The 14,392-nt window shown below is 44.3% G+C and overlaps 1 protein-coding gene across 8 annotated transcripts in view; it reads left to right on the forward strand.

Moving 5' to 3' along the window:
• The window catches only part of FRYL (FRY like transcription coactivator), a 768,252-nt gene that overhangs the window by 219,058 nt on the left and 534,802 nt on the right, over positions 1 to 14,392 (forward strand). For all 8 annotated transcript variants that reach the window (XM_033945802.1, XM_033945793.1, XM_033945809.1 and 5 more), the window contains 2 exons: positions 2,255 to 2,353; positions 12,126 to 12,227. In XM_033945802.1, coding sequence (XP_033801693.1) covers positions 2,255 to 2,353; positions 12,126 to 12,227 — 201 coding nt within the window. The remainder of the gene's footprint in view (positions 1 to 2,254; positions 2,354 to 12,125; positions 12,228 to 14,392) is intronic.

Genomic DNA, 14,392 nt, shown 5'->3' on the forward strand with positions numbered 1-14,392 from the left:
GTCTCGAGGATCACCTGTGGAGTCTGATCTCTTAAGAAAGTCCTCAGAGTTCACTCAGGCAGGAAGATAGCAGCATGTGCATAGTGCTGCCCGATTCATGAAAAAAAAAATTTTGATTAGATTCAGCTTATTGAATTAGTTTTTCGATTCAATTTTCCTGCCCAATTGGGTGTTTTTTTTCCAAACATCCTGGTGGGTTTATTTTATAGCCTCTTCACCTCCTTTGCCTTCTCCTAACCACACTGGCGCTGTAGTGTAAACAAAATAAACAAACAAAAAAGACTTCCTCTCTCTGTTAAATCCTAGCTCATGTTTGCAGTCTAACACCAGCTCTGGCAGGATACAAGTTTCAAATCTGACATATTGTTATCACAAAACAGAAAATGCAATTAGTTTTTCTACCTTTTGTTGTCTGATCATTATTCAAATCTTATTCAAATCCCAGGCTCTGGTTGTCTTCTGATAACTTGTTTGCCAGGGTCTCCTTCTTTCTTCTTTCTCTGTGCTAACCATCCATCTTCCATCCCTATCCTCCCTTCCATTTCCCTTCCCTCCCCAGGAGGTCTGGCATCTTTCTTTTTTTTTTTGTCTCCCTCCACAGATCCACCTTTTCTTAACTACCCTTTCATCCAGCATCTATTCCCCCTTCCCCGCCACCCCAGGGTCCATTATCTCTCCCTTTTTGTAACTTTCATCCCTAAATCTCATGGTCCATCATCTCTCTCCCTCTCCTCTATTTTCAGACCCATTATTTCTTCCCCCCCAAAGTCCGGCATATGCACGTCTCTTTGAACCCCCCCCTTCCCTCCCTCCCTCCGTGTACTGAAGGCCTGTCTCCCCCTTAAAGGTCTGCATCCCACCCCTGAAGACCTGTCCCCCCCTTGAAGGCCTGCATCCCCACGAAGGCCTGCCTGCCTGTCCCCACCCTTGAAGGTCTGGCCCCCCTGAAGGCCTGCATCTCCCCCTGAAGACCTGTCCCCCCTTGAAGGCCTGCATCCCACCCCTGAATGCCTGCCTTCATCCCACCCCCAAAAGCCTGCCTGTCCTCCTTAAAGACCTGCCTCCCCCCTTGAAGGCCTGTCCCCCCCCCTTTGAAGGCCTGCATCCCCCCGAAGGCCTGTCCCCCCCTTGAAAGCCTGCATCCCACCCCCAAAGGCCTGCCTGTCTTCCTTAAATGCCTGTCTCCCCCCCCCTTTGAAGGCCTGCATCCCACCCCCAAAGGCCTGCCTGTCTCCCTTAAAGGCCTGTCCCCCCCGGAAGGCCTGTCTCCCCCCTTGAAGGCCTGCATCCCCCTGAAGGCCTGTCCCCCTTGAAGGCCTGCCCGCCCCACCCCGAGGGACTGCTCACTCCCCCTGGCCTCCCCGCACCGGCGTTTACCTTAACGAAGCAGCCTGCAGCAAGATCGCGATGCCAGCGATCTTAAGTTTGCACTGCTTCGGAGCTGTTTCCTCTGCCGCGGTCCTGCCCCTCCTCTGACATCAGAGGAGAGGCAGGACTGCGGCGGAGGAAACAGCTCCGAAGCGGTGCAAACTTAAGATCGCTGGCATTGCGATCTTGCTGCAGGCTGCTTCGTTAAGGTAAATGCCGGTGCGGGAAGGCCAGGGGGGGAAGCGAGATGCCGGGGAGGCCAGAGGGGGAAGCGAGATGCCGGGGGGGGAGGGTGGGAAGCGAGAGGCGGGGGAGGGAAGCTGGACGCCACGGGGGAATCGGACAGCAGCACTAACCGACTGAGGCTCCCCCCTCGCCTTCTAAAGCAGGTGTGGCAGCGACCAGCCAACAAGAGCAGTGCTGCCGCTCCTGCTTTAGGGGGCGAGGGGGGGAGGGTCAGCCGAATTGGGTAGCTGAATTTTTTTTGTTTGTTTTGAATCGATTCACCCAAAGTGAATCGGTGAACCGATTCAAATCGTGAATCGGGCAACACTAGTGCACAGTATGGACAATGCCTTAAATTTAAAGTGATAGTCCGTACTAGATTCTGTTGATGACATCACCTTCAAGTGAGAATATATGCCTGCTGTCCTTGAAGAACACCTGCTATCCTTGGAGATAAATATCTTTGCTGCTGTTTTATTTTATGAAACCAGACCATACAAAAAAAAAGTGTATGTAAAACATTTTTATTCATTCTTCCAATTTGTGCCTATACATTTGAAGGCCTTTTTGAGTATTGATTTTCCTCTTTATACTGCCCTCTAAGCTGTATGTTTTTGTGTATGTTCTGTACTTACAATTTATTCTTTATATTTTTAACCAGGCCGTTAAAAATGAAGTTAATGTGCCATGTCTGAAAAATTTTGTAGAGATGCTTTATCATACCACGTTTGAGCTGAGCTCAAGGAAGAAGCATTCACTGGTACTTACAGAAACACTAATGACTTAAATTTTATAAAGTTGAATTGTTTGGTATTGGTGGCTAGAGAAGTAATTCTGTGTACTTTATTAGAAGTCTGACAAAAAGCATTCAAGTACTAAAGAAGGGGGAGTGTAATTCTCTTAATTCTTATAACACATAAAATTTGCTGTAATTGGATGAAATTTGATTAATTTATCTTAACTAAAAGGATCACTGAATCTGCTAAGATGGTCAAAGTTTTAAAGGTAAAATTTCTCCTTAATCTTAAATATTTCCAGTGCAATAGGTGAGTCGTTCTAGATATGTGGATTATCTCCCAAAGGCCGCGAGCCATCTGCAGAAGGTATCCACTCCGGATTTTTCTCTGACCCTCCTGCACGTCACTTAGAGCTCTGCTGCCATCTTTAGTTTCTCCTTTCTGCAAGTGAGCCTGAAGGAGTGTCTCTCCTTTTTCTTATTTTCTTCGGTGTTTTTTCATCCCTTATTGGGGTTTTGTTTATGCTTGGAGAATTCCTTCAACTCTGTCTGTGTAGAGAAGATGCAGACTCCAGTCTGCAGTTGACAGGCCAATCCCTGGTAGTACCTGTTAGCAAGCCAACATTTGTTTATTTGGAGCTCGGGGCTATCCCCACTTTTCCTCATCTTCTGTTTAGCACGGGTTCAAGCGTAGGTTGTTAGGTATCTTTTGGAGGCTCAGCAATGTTTTGCAGGGTGCCATATGTGTTTTCGTTTCCACCCTTTCCCTTAGTGCATCAGTCGATCTGCATGGGTGGGAAGTATGGTCAGGCACTGTGTCTGACTGGCAGCCTGAAGACTAGTGAGTGTCGAAGAGGCATTCACAGCATGAGGCAGTGAATCTCTTGATTCCAGCTACTGTAAGAGAGCTGAGGCAGGCTGCAGCACATTTCCAGCACAGGTCAAAGGGAATAAGGCTGTCACAGCCTATAAGGTGGATCCGGGGGAGGGGGGAGGGTCTGAATTTCACATTTTGAGGTTTCTGAATGTCCCCCTGTGTTCCCCTACCTGAAAAATCCTAAAATTGCTGTTTTTTACTTTGCTAAAGATGAAAATATTACAATTTTGGCACAAATTTCTTAATGGTGGCAATATTGGATTTTTAGCGATCTTTTTTTCAAAAGCTCCCTGCACTTCCAAAACTGCAATTTTTGCCTCAAATCTTGTTGGGATGGAGTCCTTGAGCCCTAATGCTTCAAATCCTTGTAGGAATTGTGTACATTTAATGCCTCCAGAGCAACCTTGCGCTGCATGGTACACCTGGGAGAGGCGGCAGTGCCATGCTTAATTTCTCCCTTGTGTAAGCAGGTGATTAAATGGACGGCTAGCCTGCTGGGGTGGCCATTTCTTTTTTTATTGCTTGGCAAGGCTGAAAGTTCCATGCAAAAGGATTCGGATGTCTCGCAGCCCAAGAAACGCAAAGTTATGTCATTTAAGGGTCTCTCTACTCCCCAGGGTCTGGAGGCCTTCTAAGAAGTTATGAAATTTTTGCGGAATATCTTTCAGGATAGTTATACTTCTCCTGCACAGTGCCGCTCCACCTCAGACTTGTGTCTCAGTGATTTTGCCTCTTTAGGCACATCCTCTTCTCAGACAGCCACTGTTCCTGAGTTAGCTGACCCTGATTTGGGCAATTCTTATGATGATAATCAGCTTGCATACCCCTTATTTTCTGGGGACGCTCTTCCCGTGGCGGGGAACTTAGGAGAGTATGCCGGATCTTTGGATCCTTCTCTGATTTTAGAACCTGGAGATGATCCCACAGTTCTGCGTTTATTTAAGTCTGCTGCTTTTTCTGATCTCATTTCGAAGTTTTTGCAGGAATTGAATTTAGTCACTCAGTCAGCTCCTTCTGCCTCCTCCTCTCTATTGCTGCCCGATTCGAATCGATTCACCAATTCACTTCGGGTGAATCGATTCATTAAAAAAAGAAAATCGGCCTCACTGATTTGCTGCCTCTTGCTGGCCGTTCACTGCCGCTGCCATTTCTGCTTTAGAGGGGCGAGGAGGGATGGTCAGTTGGAAAGTGCTGCAGTGCTTAGGCACTCTTTACAGCATCCTCCGGCTTCCCCCCGGCCTTCTGCTCTTACCTTCAGATAATTACCGTAGCCTGCAGAGAGGATCCACCGGTGCTGTAGTGATCCTTGCAGGCTGCCATCATCCTCAGCAGCAACCCTCTGCTGCGATCCTGCCCCTGATGTCAGAGAAGGGGTGGGATCGCCGCAGATGGCAAGTGCTGCGGAGGCCAATGGCAACCTGCAAGAATCACTACAGCACTGGCGATCCTCTCTGCAGGGTGCCGTAATTAGCTGAAACTAAGACTGGGAGGCCAGGGGGGAAGCTGGAGGACACTGCAAAGAAGGGGGGAACATGAAGGTCTTCGTGGGGGGGGCCTTCGAGGGAGAGGGCCCTGATGTAGGAGTACATGGAGGGAGGGAAGTATGTGGGGAGGGGGGGGAAGAAATAATGGGTCTAAAAACAGAGGAGAGGGAGAGATATGGTGGACAATGAGATTTAGGGAGGGAAAGAACAGAAAGGGAGGAAAGTTGGACACAAGGGATGGTGTGGAGATGGGATAGAGATACTGAATAGAAGGGTAGTTGGGAAGAGAAAGGGAGAGCTGGTGGACCCTGGTGTGGTGGGGAAGGAGGGAGAGATGCTGGATGAAAGCGTAGTTGAGATGGTGGATCTGGGATGGTGGGGTCCATCCTGCAGCTGCGGGGATGGAGATGAAAAAATGAAAGATGCCAGACCTCCGGGGGAGGGAAGGAAAATGGAAGGGAAGGACAGAGATTGAAAATGGATGGTTAACACGGAGAAAGAAGGAAATGACAAATGGGCAGGAGACCCTGGCAAGTGAGTTATCAGAAGACAACCAGAGCCTGGGACCAACATGATTTCAATAATGACCAGCCAACAAAAGGTAGAAAAAATAATTTTATTTTCTGTTTTCTGATTACAATTTGTAAGATTGAAATGTGTATCCTGACAGAGCTGGTATTAGACCGTGAATGTGAGCTAGAATTTTAGAGAGAGAGGAAAAGTATTTTTTGTTTGTTTATTTTGTTTATACCACAGCGCTACTGTGGGTATGAGAGGGCAAAGGGGGTGAAGAAGCTATAAAATAAACCCACCAGGATGTTTGAAAAAAAAACAAAAACAAAACAACAACAACACCCAGTTGGGCAGGAAAATTGAATCGAAAAATTGATTCAATAGGCTGAATCGAATCAAAAATTTTTTTTTCCTGAATCAGGCAGCACTACTCCTCTTTTCTTTGTGGCGTATGAGCTCAATTGTCTGCTTTTCCCTGGCATCCTGATATGAGCATTCTGAACTTGGTGCAATGGGATTCTCTGGAAGGTGCTCTCAAGGTGGCAAGGATTATGTCCTATTTGTACCTTAAGCAGCAGGAGTGCCAGCAGCTTCTTGGTCAGCCTAAAGTGGACTCTTTGGTTGCGCAGGTGATTAAGTGCACCTCCCTTCCCAGTGAGGGTGGTGTGGTACTTAAGGACATACAGGACTGCCACGTGGATGTGGTTCTCAGGAGACTCTCTTAGGCAGCGACTTTGAGAGTCAAAGCTGCCTCGGCGGCGTCCTTTGTCATGCAGGCTTGCTTGTCCAGGCTGCATACTCTGGAGAGTGAGGCTGTAGAGCCCCCTCCTCAGCATCTTTTGGCTGGGATAGATTATGTTGCTGATGTCCCATATGACTTTATGCGGGTCCTCAGTAAGGTGTCAGCATATTCAATTTCTGCTCACAGAATGCTTTGGATTAGACAGTAGGCCAGTGATTCTACCTCTGGGGCTACTCTTGCAAAGCTTATCTTTAAAGTGCAATAGTTATTTGGCAAGGGCTTAGACAATCTCATGAATTCTGTAGTGGACTATCATTCTAAGATTCTGCCTGACAGTAGACCCAGAACCTCTAGAGGATCGGAGCATTGTAATTTTTGTGGTTCCAGGTGTTCATGCCCATATTCAAGCTCCACGTCTCAGAGATTTTACCAGGGCTACAGGCAGAGGGTCTCAGGCTCCAGGCACAACCAGCCTTCCACCTCCCATTTGGCTCCCTCTGCCAAAAAGTTGAAATGAAACCAGGCTGAGGGAGGTTTCTATATATATTGGGGGCAGACTCGCAGTGTTCCTGCAAACCTGAGTGCACATCTCGTCCGATCAGTGGGTTCTGGACTTTATTCAGTCCAGCTACAAGCTGAAATTTACCTGGCCTCTGACAGATTGGTTTGTGGACTCTCCCGTCGGGTGCCCGGATAAGGCGGTCAAAGTACAAGGCATGGTACAAAGATGGTTGAATATTCAGGCTATAGAATCAGGGCAAACCGGTGCCACCCAAAGTCTTGGGCTCAGGCAGATATTCCATATACTTTATCATGCCAAAGAAAGACTCAGATGACTGGAGACCAATCCTGGATCCTATGCATGTCAATGCAGTGCTCAAGGTCCTATGCTTTTGCATGGAGACAGTGAAGTCTGTCATAGCAGCGGTGACCCCAGGAGAGTTCCTTTCCTCTCTTGATCTTACAGAGGCTTACTTACATATTTCCATTTATCAGCAGCACCAGAAATTCCTCTGGTTTCTTGTCCTGGAAAATCATTACCAGTTTTCAGCTCTGCCTTTTAGCCTGGCAATAGCACCTCATACCTTCACCAAGGGGATGGTGATTGTGGGAGCTCACTTAAGGAAGATGGGACTGCAGGTTTACCCGTACTTGGATGATTGGCTGATCAGAGCCCCATCGTTGGCCGAGGGTTAGCGCACAGTGAATCTGGTGGGCCACATCCTGGAAGGCTTGGGTTTTATTTTGAATTAAAGGAAAAGCGATTTGATCCCAATGAAGTACCTGAAATATCTAGGGGTCTGGTTCGATATGGCAGCTGACCGAGTTCATCTTCCAGAGGCATGTAGACAGAAGCTGTGGTCTCAGATTTCTTGTCTTCTGGACAAAGAAACTCCATCAGCATGGGACTATCTCCAGGCGGCCTCCATAGATATAGCCCCTTGAGCAAGGGCACATATGTGTCCTTTACAGCAATGTTTCTCAACTCGGTCCTGGAGTACCCCCTTGTCAATGAATATGCATAAGAACATAAGAATAGCCTTACTGGGTCAGACCAATGGTCCATCAAGCCCAGTAGCCCGTTATCACGGTGGCCAATCCAGGTCACTAGTACCTGGCCAAAACCCAAGGAGTAACAATATTCCATGCTACTGATCCAGGGCAAGCAGTGGCTTCCTCCAGGTATTTCTCAATTACAGACTATGGACTTTTCCTCCAGGAACTTGTCCAAACCTTTCTTAGAACCAGCCATGATATCCGCTCTTACCACAACCTCTGGCAATGCGTTCTAGCGCTTAACTTTTCTCTGAATGAAAAATAATTTCCTCCTATAGGTTTTAAAAGTTTTTCCCTGTAACTTCATTGAGTGTCCCCTAGTCTTTGTAATTTTTGACGGAGTGAAAAATTGATCCACTTGATTTGCATACATTATCTCTATTATATGCAAATTTCTTTCATGCATATTCATTGTGGATATCCTGAAAACCTGACTGACAAGGAAGTACTCCAGGACTGAGTTGAGAAACACTGCTATATAGCACGCGTTGCTCTGCAGATGGAAGTGTTGTACACAGCTCTTCCTTGAACTCTGGAGGCTTGGACCAGTATGAATTGGTGGCTCCTTCTGCAGTCCCTCTCCAGTGGCATGCTGCTGCAGATTGCTTCTTGGGTGCTTGTGATGACAGATGCCAGTCTCTGCGGCTGGGGAGCCCATTGCAACCATCATCTCATTCAAGGACATTGGACACTCTCTCAAAAGATATGGTCATTCAACCGATTGAAACTGTGGGCCATTCGCTTGGCTCTGGTGAAATTGCAAACGACTCTGGAAGGCCAAGTGGTTCGAGTCTTCTCCGACAATGCAACAATGGTGGCATGTGTCAAACACCAGGGAAGAACCAAGAGTGCTTCTCAGGCCCAGGAAGCCTACCTGCTCTTTCTCTGCGTGAAGCGTCCTCTTCAGGCCCTTTAGGCAGCATAAGAGCATAAGAAGAACATAAGAAAAGCTTTACTGGGTCAGACCAATGCTCCATCAAGCCCAGTAGCCCATTCTCACGGTGGCCAATCCAGGTCAAAATATTCCATGCTACCGATACAAGGCAAGCTATGGCTTCCCCCAAGTATTTCTCAATAACAAACTATGGATTTTTCCTCCAGCGTATGTAACGGGAGTTGACAGTGTTCAAGCAGACTTCCTCAGCAGACAGACTATGGATCTGGGTGAGTGGGCGCTGTCCTCGGCAGTGTTTCAGGCCATTGTGTGGTGCTGGAGTTGGCCTCACTTAACCTAATGGCAAAGAACGCGAAAGCTGTCTGATTCTTCAGTCAAAGATCTGAGCCTGGAAGCGAGGTCCTAGATGCTCTGGTACAGCCATGGCTGCAGGGTGTTCTACTGTATGTTTTTTCTCCCTAGCCCATGATAATTTGGGTCCTATATTGGATTGCGACTCATCAGGGAAGGGTCATTCTGGTGGCTCCAGATTGGCCTCACAGACCATGGTACGCAGATCTGATGCGTCTTTGCATAGGTCACAGCCTTTGGCTGCGGGCTCTTCCAGACCTTCTCTCTGTGTGTCCAGTCTGATGGAGGATCTCAATCACTTTGCTCTTAAGACATGACTATTGATTGCGAAGCAGAGCGCAAAGGATATTCTGATCTAGTCATTTCTACTCTTACAGTCGACTACTGTCTGCCTCTGCTAAGGCGTGGAAGACTTTACATTAGTGCGACCAGACCAATGTGGAGCCATTTTCTCCTCCAGTTTCAGTGATGCTAGCCTTTCTCCAGGCGGGCTTCAATAAGGGTCTCACCGTATCTTTCCTTCAGGTCCAAGTAGCTGGACTCTCTTGTTTCAGAGCTTGGGACCATAGTACTTTGCTTGTGTCTCACCCTGATGTGGCCAGATTTTTAATAGTTGCTATTCACATTCAATCTCCAATCAAACTGCTGTTCCCTTTGTGGGACCTTAACTTGGTTTTGTCTGGCCTTACCAAAGCTCCATTTGAGCCTCTGAAAGACATTTCTCTCTTGGTCTTGACGCTAAAGGCAGTTTTTCTGGTTGCCATTACTTCAGCGAGACGTGTTTCAGAGCTTCAAGCTCTGACTTGTGGCAAGCCTTTCCTGAGGATCTTAGAGACGGGGATACCTCTCTGCACAGTTCCTTTGTTTCTACTGACGGTGGTGTTGGCATTCCATGTTAATCAGAAAGTGCATTTTCCTGTTTTTCATCCTACTGGTTCTAAGAAACAGGACCTCATTTTGCAGAAATTGGAGGTCTGCAGAATTCTTCTGTGCAATCTAGAGGTCACAAATGAGTTTCGCTTCTCTGACCATCTTTTTGTGTTGACTCATTCTTCTATGCAAGGTGCCCCTGCTTTCAAGGCCACTATTTCCAGATGGATCCGTAGGGCCATTATGTCAGCCTACATTGTCTGCGGTCAACAGTCTCTTTCTGTTGAGGCACAATCTACCAGTAGTATAGCCTCTTCGAGGGCTGAGGTTAGGGTGATCAACCCTGAGGAAATTTGTAGACTGGCAACTTGGTCTACTCTGCATACGTTTGTCAAATTTTACAAAGTGGATGTGGCAGCAAGACTGGACTCTGCCTTTGGGTCCTCAGTCTTGAGGGTCGGCGCAGTTAGCCCGCCCTAGCTTTTTGGGACTGCTTTTGTACATCTCACATGTCTATATTGGCTCACCTGTTGCAGTGGAAAAAGCTTGATAATATCTTTTCCAGTAGATAGGTGAGTCATTTTAGACTCCCGCCCTGCTTCCTGCACCTGCCTGCTTTTTCATTCTATTTATGCTTCTCCAAGTTTGTTTTTTTTGGATGCCAGCCAGTCCTTTCGGGCCTTGAAGAATTCTGTAAATATGTTCAGAGTTCATGCAGGGGTACTTCCTGAGCTCCTTTTATGCTTTTGTTGGATGTTGGTTGTTTATTGTTCTAATGTTCCTTTTTGAGCAGATCAGTTGGTTCTTGGGAATGTTCCCATTGGTGACCCTACTTCATATGCTGTTGGAGATCTTTGTGCTTGGGTACTAACTACAGTTGACAGTAGAACTCTCAGTGAAATACAGGAGGGTCAGAGAAAAAATTCTGGAGTGGATTCTTTCTGCAGATGGCTCGGAATCATTGGGAGATAACCCACATGTCTGGAATGACTCACTTATCTAATGGAAAAGATATTATCAAGATAAGGACATAATCTTTTTATATGCATATGTGGGGGTCGAAATTCAGCTGGGTTTAAGCAGATAGTAGAGGCTCCTGCCACTTAAATGATGTCGAGCTGGTCAGCCATTGATATTCAGTGGCACTTAATCGGGCAGTGCTGCTGAATTTCGGCTCTGACCTTCCATTGCAAAAGTGGGTGTTGAAGGGGAGGTGCAGGGGCAGAGTTGAGGAGGATCTGGCACTTATCGAGGCATGGGCCACATTTATTGTCTGTGCCTACCTAGCTAAGTGGCCAAAAATGACAATGGTGTCCTATCTTTGGCTGCTTAGCTGTGAGGGTGCCAGCACTGAATATCATCTAGCACCCTCATACCTTCAGGGTTGTGCTTTTAGACACCAAGCTGATCCTTCACCTCTTCCACCCCCCCACCCCCGATCTTATTCCCCTTTCCAACAGAGACCTGCTTTGATGCATTGCTCCCATCTAGCATAAGCCGTTGAAATTCTTTCGACCTAACTAAAAACTCTGCCTTTTAGCTGCTCCATCCCCTCATGATCTCCCTTTTATGGAAAGTTGACCCGTTGCAGTCGTACTATGATGCCCACTATCCCCTGGCGATAGTACCATTTTGTACCCAGAGTAAGAGGGTGGGGATTGGAGGACCATTCTTCCCCCATCCCTTTATACCACAAAGGATGGCCCCTCGAGAATGGGCAGGAATTTGGTGTCTGTTGGGAGGAGTATCAGGAAGGATCTCTGTTAGCTTGGTGAAGGGGAGTGGTTGGAGGACCTCACAATCAGTTATGCAGGTCCCACTGCTGTTCATCCAGGTTCTGTATGTATCTTGGCCATCATATGCCTGGTCATACCTGGATTTTTATTTTTTGTGCATGGACTGACCTAGCATTAAATATTCAAGTCCAATGTAGCCAGCTGCAGTCATTACTTACAAAAACCATTACTGCTGCTTGTTGAATATATATGTACATATTAATATTGAATATATATATATATATTATTAATAATAATAACTTTATTTTTCTATACCGCCATAGTGAGACGACTTCTAGGCAGTTCACATCGAAAGAAGGCTGGACATTCAGCGAATTACAAATGCATGAGGGGAATGTTACAGAAGAAAAAGGGTTGTAGGGGAGGGAATGTAAGAGAGGGTTGTAAGGGGGAAGGGAAGTGAGAGGGGTAGGAATTGCCTGAGAGGTTGCTTCGGGTTTGTAGGGAGAAAATGTGTAGTGAGCGCGAATCGGTCTGTTTAGGTGATGAATTTGTCAAACAGAGTGGTTTGACAAATTCATCACCTAAACAGACCGATGGTTAGTTTAAAGATGATTATATTTTTAAGGGTGTTATGTTAAAAAGATAATTCTAGTTTTGCCTTTCTATAGTGAATCCCCAGTTTTATCGAACTTGTGTGATTACTTAATGATAAACTTTTAATGTAGAAGATTTATAATAATAAAGAAATAACTTTTTCCTTTCTCCTAGGCACTCTATCCACTGATCACTTGCCTGTTGTGTGTCAGTCAAAAACAGTTTTTTTTAAATAACTGGCATATTTTCCTGCAGAACTGTTTATCACATTTGAAGGTAAAAAATAGTCTTAATTTGGAATGTTATTTGATGGATAACAACCCTTTTTAAAGTGAATATAATTGGTTATGTTTCAGTAGTTCCATGCCTACAGTCTTTTTGTTAGTATTAAATAATGTTGCCACCTTGTTATGCTCATTCTCTTACCATTATTATTTTTTTCACATCATTTACTTAATTTTATTAAATATTATTCTGTTTTTATCTTAGGAAAGTGTTAATGATTCCATAATGTTTTGTGTTTCAGGTTTTATTGTCTTCTACGGAAAGTCCTTCACTGAGCAATGACTTTCTGTAGAGCTTTACTCTTGTCCTTTATGATTTGTTCTAATTTAGCATACTTTTGAGTCCAATATTTCATAAGGTCTCTTATCTTTCATAAGGTCTCTTATCAGGAAATAGGACATTCAGATATTTTATTAAACAATGGAGCCTGTTGTATAATAATTCTTCGGAGACACAGAAGTACACATATAAGTTGTGGTATATCTTGCATCAACAGCCATTTCATGTTTTAAAAAAGAACAATGTCATTTGGGGTTTTGAATGTGTAGGTGCCAATTTTTCTACTTAAAGGCCCCTTTTACAAAGCAATGATAGCAATTCCCTGTGGCAAATGCACCGAATTCCACTCATTTCCATTGTAAAAGGGGCCCTGAAGGTGGTGTAGTAGATGTCAGCACTTACATATTTAAGTGCTTTATTTTACAAAACTGCATGCCCAAGTATAGCCAATTAGGAAACTGGAAGGTAAAATCTTTTATTTTTAGCCATTGGACATGGTATTAACAGACCAGAGAAGAAAGCACAATTGGCTCCTCAGTTAATGATGTGAACCCAAAGTCCAAACAAGCATTTTCTTTTAAATTTTACATTTCACTTTTCAACTTTATTTAGTGCACTGCAAATAAAATATCTGTCCAGCTTGTGGTTTTTTTTGGTTTTTTTTTTTTAGCTTATGTGTGTTCTAATTATAAATGCTTCTATTTTCATCCAAGTGACATGAAAGCCTTCTACATTAATTCTCTGTAAAGCTTTACAAACACACCCTTGTGTTTTTAAATGTCAGCTTTGTTTTCATGGCATCATTCATGCTTCCCCCTTTTATAATTGTGTTTTTATCTAACATATTCCATCTTCAGTGACTTCTTTGCACTTGCATTAGTTTTGCTATTTTTCTGTTTTAATGTTGTTCTTGTGTCTTATTAAATGCAGTTTTATTTTTGCTTTCATGAAGTATGCATTTTACATTTTAAAAAGTTATATTGACAATTTATCATTAAGCATACTTTCCTTAGGGCTCTATGCAGCAGAAATTCTATACTTTCCATACACAAAGGGGTGAACTATTATTCAGTAAGAAATTTTGCCAGAGCTTTTACTGTGATTTGGAATAAGTGCGAAATTTAGAAAATCTTTTTGGCAGGTCACCAAAAAGTTTTATTACTGCAAAAGATAAGTTTATCACATGCCAATCATCAGCCATGAAAAAAGTTCTAATATTTCTATTCATGAAATAATTTCTTTTGGTTTTCTGTAGTTATTTGTAAATGCCATATTCAATTTTGATTTAGATTTCTTCTTATTTTTTTAAGAAGTTGTTTGACTAAAGAGCTGCGGGATGATATTGTGTCATCTTTAATTTATTTTCACGTCAAACAGAATATTTTTCTTAACATCGGGGAACTCCATATGATTTTTTTCTTTTGTTTACTAAGGACCAGCTCTATTATATGACTAGTTAATGAAAAGAGATCATCTAGGATAAAAATCAGAGCTTTAGAAGTCTTCATTGCTAACAAAATGACCAAGAAAGACAATTCTACTGCGAGCAACCTTTTTTGCAAAGTATTATTACCTACATTTTTTTTTTTTGCTTAGCGGTTACCATTTTATTAAATAATTATAATGACCTTTTAACCAAGGCAGATGTGTGTGGCTGCACCCTTTGAAAATTTGAGATCTGGAGTTAGCAATTAAACTGTGTATTAAGTAGCGGTTGTGTTCTTACTCTTAATAGATTTTTCCCCTATGGAACTAAGATGTGATTACCCTAGAACAGCCATTCCCAACCCAGTCCTTGGGACATACCTAGTCCCATCAGGTTGTCAGGTTATCCACAATGAATATTCATGTTTGCAAGCAGTTGAAGCAGTGCATGC

Source organism: Geotrypetes seraphini, chromosome 1, assembly GCF_902459505.1.
Source record: "Geotrypetes seraphini chromosome 1, aGeoSer1.1, whole genome shotgun sequence".
Classification (NCBI taxonomy): domain Eukaryota; kingdom Metazoa; phylum Chordata; class Amphibia; order Gymnophiona; family Dermophiidae; genus Geotrypetes; species Geotrypetes seraphini.